Source organism: Lathyrus oleraceus, chromosome 7, assembly GCF_024323335.1.
Source record: "Lathyrus oleraceus cultivar Zhongwan6 chromosome 7, CAAS_Psat_ZW6_1.0, whole genome shotgun sequence".
Taxonomy (NCBI): domain Eukaryota; kingdom Viridiplantae; phylum Streptophyta; class Magnoliopsida; order Fabales; family Fabaceae; genus Lathyrus; species Lathyrus oleraceus.
This window is the reverse complement of record NC_066585.1, coordinates 231,607,098-231,614,868: the sequence shown is the minus strand read 5'-3', so window position 1 is coordinate 231,614,868 and position 7,771 is coordinate 231,607,098. Positions and strand designations below refer to the sequence as shown.

Here is a 7,771-nt window from a genome sequence, read left to right as displayed (position 1 = left end):
TAACACATGCATATAAGATTGTACTTAATAAAAATATTTATATCGTTTCAAGTTTGTTTACCATAGAGTTTCATAAATGAGGTTTGCTAAATGCACTCGTTCTATTATGGTTAGGTTGTCAAGCAAACTTAATTCGATAATGTGTTGAATTATCCTGATGAATTATTTTTCTCTATTTCTACTCTACCAAACAAAGTGTAAAACCTCTTCATAATTTTGTTAGAACAATAAAGAAAAAGGAAACAACATGATCTCACTTTCAAATAACTTCCATCCTTTCAATATTCTTTACATTTATTATTTTTCCTTCCATTTTCACTTTCATCCAAACAATTAATTTTTCAAAAACCCATCAATAAGAAAACTACTGCAAGGTTTATGAGCGCTACCGTGGCAAAACATATAAGCAAAAAAAACATATTTCTAATCCAATTATTATTGTTATCCATCTACATTCTATTCTACACTACTGCAATGGAGGGAACTTTACTCCCCCTCTCTTCACCTTCAACCTCATCTTCCAAACTCAACCACCATTTTTGTCTCCCCTCTTCTCTACTCAACCACCACCGTTACTCTCACTTCCCCAAATTCCTCCCCAAACCAAAAATTGACACCACAGCTTCACTGCATCTCCCTCTTCGATGCTCTCTCCGTGGCTCCACTTTGGCACTTGACCGAGACGAAGCTTCCGTCTCCAGAACACCTGATAACTCCGGTTTGCCTAAAGTTGACAAAACCGGCCGGCTTTGTAGTCCCAGAGCAGCCAGAGAACTTGCTCTGTAACCACATTACAGTGTTATATTACATTACAGTTTCACACTCTATTGAATTTGAAAAGTTCATTTTTTTTATTATTTTTCAATTTTACTTTCTAGGTCTATAATTTATGCGTCTTGCTTGGAGGGTTTGGACCCGGTTCGGCTGTTTGAGAGAAGGATGAATCAACGCCGAGGTAATTAACGGTTCAGCGTTGGTTTTGATTCTGGTGGTTGACTATAGTTTTTGTATTGACTTGAGAATTGAAGGGGATGTGTTTGTTTCTTTGTTTGTTATAGAGACCGGTTATGAATTCAAAAAGGAAAAGTTGTTGGAGTATAATCTCATGAATTTTGGAGAGCCACCTGTTGTTGTTAAAACTGATGAAGAAGCAAATGAACTTCTAAGGAATATTGAACTCGAGACTGCGATTGGTAATGAATTATGAATTTTAATAACAATAGTTGGTAATGTAATGTGTGCATATGTCATCTGTTTCTGTAATTATTTCCGACTTACAGCTCACGATTTCTGGCGTCTCGACTAGCAGTTTGTTTAGGTCGTAGTTTTTATATGTTTTCTGCCTACTTTCATGACTGATAAATATGACTGGTTAATTTGATTTGTTGGTCAAATTGCAATTTAATAGGTATTTGGAAATGAAAGTCGGTAATTTCTTTATTTAGTGTTTCAAATTTCAATTGCTAATAGGATTGACGCTTGAAAGTAAGCTTTAGTAGGAGAGTTTATTGGCTTTTCATGATAATTCTAACTTCGAATATGTAGCATGTCAATATCAATAGACGATAGTTGTGCTGTAGCTTATGCAGTCTGATACATGCCATTTACAGCCCAGAGTAAAACCATTTTACACTATTATCCAATCACTATCAGATATTTTTCGTTTTGTTATACCGGGGTAAAATGCTTTAGTTACACCAAAATTTAAAGAAACCCGAAAGTTAATCCCAATAACTAATTGGTTATACTGTATTTCGGGTCCTCCCACAGCCCTCCCTCTCCACTGTGTCGTTTTATACCGCCCCACTCATCTTTGTTTATTTTCATCACCTCTCTCACTGCTGTACACAATCATCTTCATCTCGACTACCGATTATCCACAACCAAAGATTTCCTTGTCTGTTATTCTTTTTCTCTTGAATCATTTTGTCACCGGCACGCCCAAATGATTATAAATTTATAATATTCTTTTTAACAATTCCATGACTTTTTTAAAAGATGTATAAGTTGAATCATACATCAGTTTTTTTTGCTTATACACGACACATGGATGTACCCACCTTTAGTAATTGTTAACTGTTATCATCTATCCGCCTATAACATATAAACATAGGTCAATCAACATATAGAACTTGGATTATATTAATTCAGTATATGCCATAATGTTTCAACTACATTCCGTAATTTGAAATTTTTTCTTCTTCCATTTCTTACTCGCTTAATAGCCAGGTGTAAGTTATAACGGCTGCATAATCACTAGTTAGGGGCGTATGCTGGGACGTGAGAACAAGGATGACAATGAACTGCATGAGGGATTCGCGAATTAGGGATTTTAGATCTGTTTTAATTTTAATTCAAATTCAATTAAAATATGTTATACTGATGTGGTGTTGATCTCCTTTAATGGCACACTGATATTATAGTTGCAACATATGACATGCTCTTCAGTTTAAAACCTTGCATACAAATGAAACATTAAGCTTTTCTACTTTAGTATCCATGAGAACAGAGATTTATAGAGTTTTACCCTGGTTGTCACTGCAGAAGTTTGGAGATTTAGCAATTTGATATTCTGTTATCATGTTAAGGCCTTCCTATTTATGGCAGATTTATTTATATAGATTTTAATTCGGACATTATCTGTTACTGGTGAAGACTTATAGGATTGTAGTATTATATAACTTAGGTATTTAAATTTAGTGCAACCTTCCTTATTATGTCAAACTATTTCACATGACAGAAGTCTGTGTGTTGTCACGTGTGTGTCCGTAAAAAGCTCTGTCTTGGTTGTATAATATTTATTATCTGCTCAGTTTACAATTTCCTTTTGTAACATGTATTGTTCTGTTGCATTTCAGAAGAAGAAGTTCTTGCAGCTCCCCCAAAGCTGGTTTATAGCAGACTGATTTTGAGGTAAATGTAAACCCTTTACATATAAATTATAATGCATGCATCAGACATATACCTGTAGCTAAAGCTTGTCATTTTTCCTCAAACACTGCATGACTGAGTGTCCTCGTGTGTGTGTTTGTTTTTTTCTCTTTTTTAATTGACAATTGTTAGTCACTAGATGTTAGAAATGTTAGTGGGGAAAGTTGAACCCACAACACAACACCTTATTCTTATTCCAACCCGTGTGAGGGAAGCTAATAATCTAGCACTGTGCCATATCTGCAGGTTCACCAGGAAACTATTGGTTGCAGTCAGGGATAGATGGGACAGTCATGCCCCTGTTATTAATAAAGTTATCCCACCAAATTGGCAGGTACAAGAAATGTAATAGCTTTTGCACAAAATTATTATCTCCCCCTTGCATCCCTAACAAAATGAGCCAATAGATATAGTAAATGCTTTTATCTTATTTCATAGAGTTTGTGCTAGACCTTACTCAAAAGTTAGAGTTAGGTCAAGAGGTGAGGATTGTCCAAGCTTTATAATGACTCCTTTAACTTCGATTTTAGATGTTTTCTGCAGAAAAGAAATTCCTAATATCTCGTTATTATGCAAAAGAAGATTGTATCAAATGTTTACACCAACTGTCTATATATTGTCCTAACAAAACCAAACAATCTAGTAAGGTAATCCTATTCTATACTGGAGTGAGATAATCCAAAATAGGATGTAATTCCAAAGTAACAAGTAATAACAAATCAAAACCTTAATTATTGATTGGTTGGTTTTGATTCTGTTTGAAATAGCAGCATTGAGTGTTTTGTTGGATATATTGGGATCATCAAACAGTTACTGTTGGGAATATCAATTTTAACCAGTGATTGGAGTTAATCTAGCATTAAAATTGAGAATCATACTAAATATCAATTCATCTAATGATAGTGAATTGTTTATACATATTTCTTAACTATTTGGCCTTTTCAAAATATTCAACCAAGCCTGCCACTGCACGTAACTGTTTATTTCTGTTTTATCCCTTGCATACACACTCACACGTATTATAATGATAATTCTTGAATATCACACTGCTTGCTAATAGCCATAGTATGCATGTTTTTTGTTGATGCACTCCAGAGTGAGCCAGCGGGGAAGATTTTAGAGCTTTCTATTCTTCACTTGGCAATGTCTGAAATAGCCATGCTAGACACCAGACACCAAATCGTCATTAATGAGGTAAGTCTTAATTTTATACTTCAACATACAACATCATTTTTTCTACCATCAGAAAATTTTTTATATCATGTGTATCACCGATAACACCGAAATGATAGCTGCTATTAAGGGACTTGGTAAATGATACTAGCATATTGCATATACATTCACACACTTTCACAAGAATAAAAACTTATATAATGTACTATGTTTGTTTTGAAGGCAGTGGATCTGGCTAAGCGGTTCTGTGATGGAGCAGCCCCTCGTATCATTAATGGCTGTCTGGGCACATTTTACCGAAATCTGGAGGCCGAGGCATCAAAAAATAGGGTTTAGTCGATCTCAATGTACATTATTTGTATGCTTGTTATTGCTTTGGGTTATTGAAAATATTGGAGTGGATTTGAGGAATATCACCAATGGTGGTCTGATAACTTAGAGTTAGACACATATGTTGAACCATTATTAATTTATAGGTACATCAGGATTCTCTCTCCTTTTTTGTCTCATGTTTTCTAGTCCTTAACACATTCTCGCGCTTAAACAATCTTCTTCTCGCTTTTTTCATATTTCAAAACATATCTCCCCCTTTACGTTTGAAAGTGGTTGTTGAAAATCAACAAAATGCAATAAATAGGTAAGAGTTGTAATGAGAATCAACAAAATGGTTTGAAGGTAAAAACTCACAAGGATCCGAGTTTAAATTTTTGAGAAACTACTTGGTTAAAGCATTTTTCCAGCAAAAAAGTTGTAATGAGTTATTATGATTCAGATTTGTTTGTAGCAATTCTAATGTAGCTAATAGCCCGTGTCTAATGTGTTATAGCACAAACATGTATTAAGATTAGGTATTCAATTATAACAAGGCATTCAATTATGCAAGGAGAAAAATTATTTACAGTTCTATCCATACTTGTTAATTAGCAGAGAAAGAACTTAAAGAATGAGTTTCAAGAGAGAACTTATAGCTTCTCTTAGTAACTGAATCAATTTGTATTTCTCATTATGTTGTAAAAATATTACAAGGGAATGTTTATGCATTGTTAATAGTCTAAAAGAAATGGTTAGCCTTTAACTATATTTGGTTAAGCCAAGGCTAACTATGGTTACACTAATTTAGTCCAAACATCACTATATTAGGTACTCTATTATCTTCCCTCAAACTCAAGTTGAAGAGATGGAATATCGAGTTTGTGGCACAGATCATCAAGTATGGGAGAAGACAAGTTGTATGTAAGAGTAGTTATATTAAAAAGTTCCTAACATAATAAGGATTCACATAAGAGTAGTTATATTAAAAATATCTTTATTTAAACACAATAGTTACACTTACAGACATGTCAGTATTATGTTACTATCAATTAAAAAAAAACACAAAAAAAAACAACATCAATAAATTATAGAGCCCATTATCTCCCATAAAACTTCATAATATGATAGCTGCTTTCACTAAATCAAAACTTCAATGTGACAAGAGTTGTTTAGATAATTTGATATCCTAAGGTTCTACCTCCAACTCCATGTCTTCAGTCAACATAAGTAGTGGGGGGTGTAGCTAAAAAGCATGGGGAACCACCTTCTTAAAGTAGAAAATCATGAAAGACCGGGTGAGTTTTGGGACTAGGTGGCAATTATAATTGATAAACATGTCGAACAACTTTGGCAATTCTAATCTTCAACTCTTCATCATTCTTCCTATCTTCGATTCCACTGCTTAATTTCTATTTAAATAATACAGCAAGAATGTTTGAAAAGTTCAAGGAAATGCTAGTCTCTCTCCAAATAAATATTTCGTTCTATGAAATTTTAGAACTAATGTCTCATTTTCTAAATTTATGAAAGCGTTACAAAAGGGGACGAAAGAGAAAGTGATCAAGGAATATGTAAACATGACCGAAAAGGAGGATGTGGTAAAACCTAAATCCTTACCACCAAAATTAAAAGACTCAAGTAAGTTTACTATTTCTTATAATATATGTGAGGTGAATATTCTGCATGCTTTATGTGATCTGGGGTCTAGCATAAATGTCATGCCACTGGAAACTGTCAAAGAATTAAAAGTGGGTGAGATCAAATAGTGTAACATGACTCTCACTCTAGTTGACTCGTCTGTTACTCAACCGATTGGTATTTTACAAGACATGTTAGTATATGTCGATGACTTAGTGTTTCCTGTAGATTTTGTAGTGCTTGAGACCAAAGGAGATTCAGGAGGATTTGTTATTCTCGAACGACCATTCTTGACAACCGGGAAAGTAAATATTGATGTAGAAACGAGTGAACTTATCTTGAAGTTCAATAAAAGAAAGGTGATTTTCAAGGCACACGATGTAGGCATCGCGCGTGCGATAGAGACGTTGGGGAGATTCTGTGTACAATTGGCATCGCACGCGCAATGAGGTTATGACGCGCGCGATATGACCGTTTGTGAGAAATGTTGGAGGTAACTGTTGCCATCGCGTGCGATGCAGGTATAATGCGCGCGACGAGAAACAACTAGTTCGCCTATAAATAGTGATTTTTCAAATCACTTTTTCCTCACAAGTCTCTTATACTCCTCTGCTTTCTACTCATCATTATGAGCTATCTCTGCGCAATTTTCTTCTTCTTTTTCTATGTGTATATTGTTTTTGTTTTTGTTGTAGGTATTATGGCTTCCAAAAGAGGACGTGTATCAAGAAGCCCATCATTAAGGGTTTCCCCAACGCCTAGTGCTCCGACCTTCCCAAACCTCAAATTTTTATCCGAGGCGCATGCTGAATTTTTTTCAAGATAGTGGATTATCATATTGTAAGGAAAAAGCATTTGATTTGAATGATTTACGAGGCTTTAAAGAAATAGGAGAGCATTTGCAACGAATACAATGGGTAAGTTTTAATAATTTGATTCATGAAACAAATAAGAGTATTGGATTAGAATTTTATGTGAATGCAGCGCTTGGTGATGTGAACTCCTATACCTCCTATGTGCGAGGTAAGTACATTGACCATTCCCATTCTACTATAAACTCTCTTTTTAATTTACAATCTCCTCCAGTGTGTGCTCTCTTGAACTATAGGCGAGAGCACAAGGTCATAAACAAGGAAATGACCAAGGTAATGTTAGATATTTTTTATAGGCCAGAGGTAGCATGGGTGATTGAGCGTGGGTTAGCACTACGTCTCAAAATTGCCGAATTCCACCAAATTCCTAGGGTGTGGACCTCATTTTCTGTTCAAACTTTAGAGGCCGCATCTAATCAATCACAATTCATTGTGAAGAGAGTTTATTAGCTCTTTTGAGGGGGGAACCTATTAATATGAGGTTGTTAATTGCTGATAATATTAAATATATGGCTAACGTCGCACAAAATGCTTATAGAGATTTTTGTGTTATAAATGAATTGTGTAGGAAAGCATGTGTGCCAGTTTATCCCGATGATGAGATGATTAGTCTAAAAGCACCGCTCAATGCTTCAGCAATAAGGAGGTTGCAAAATACGCACCAAGGAGAAGCTGTTCAAAATGAACAACAAGAAAATCAATAAGGGAATGATGAAGAATTCAATCATCCGCAAGAGCAACAACAACCACAGTCAATCAATGCAAGGTCAACAAACATTATAATTTCAAAGAAGGATGGAAGTCACACAGTTCAGGTTACAAGGTGAATAACAGAAGTTCCACCC

The 7,771-nt window shown here is 34.9% G+C and overlaps 1 protein-coding gene across 1 annotated transcript; it reads left to right on the top strand.

Annotated features, from left to right (window-relative positions):
- The first annotated feature begins 298 nt into the window (after positions 1–298).
- On the top strand, positions 299–4,600 carry LOC127105023 (uncharacterized). Its single transcript, XM_051042188.1, has 7 exons — positions 299–782; positions 879–955; positions 1,059–1,193; positions 2,859–2,913; positions 3,178–3,265; positions 4,027–4,125; positions 4,327–4,600. Exons 1-7 carry the CDS (start codon positions 379–381, stop codon positions 4,438–4,440), a joined length of 972 nt encoding a protein of 323 aa, XP_050898145.1. The 5' UTR covers positions 299–378; the 3' UTR covers positions 4,441–4,600.
- Positions 4,601–7,771: the final 3,171 nt, after the last annotated feature.

What these genes read in the sequence shown, in the direction of transcription:
- LOC127105023 (XM_051042188.1), top strand. Translation starts at nt 379, where the DNA reads ATGAGCGCTACCGTGGCAAAACATATAAGCAAAAAAAACATATTTCTA. An exon ending in GCAGCCAGAGAACTTGCTCT is followed by an intron (nt 783 to 878) that starts GTAACCACATTA and finishes TTTACTTTCTAG; the next exon opens with GTCTATAATTTATGCGTCTT. An exon ending in TGAACTCGAGACTGCGATTG is followed by an intron (nt 1,194 to 2,858) that starts GTAATGAATTAT and finishes GTTGCATTTCAG; the next exon opens with AAGAAGAAGTTCTTGCAGCT.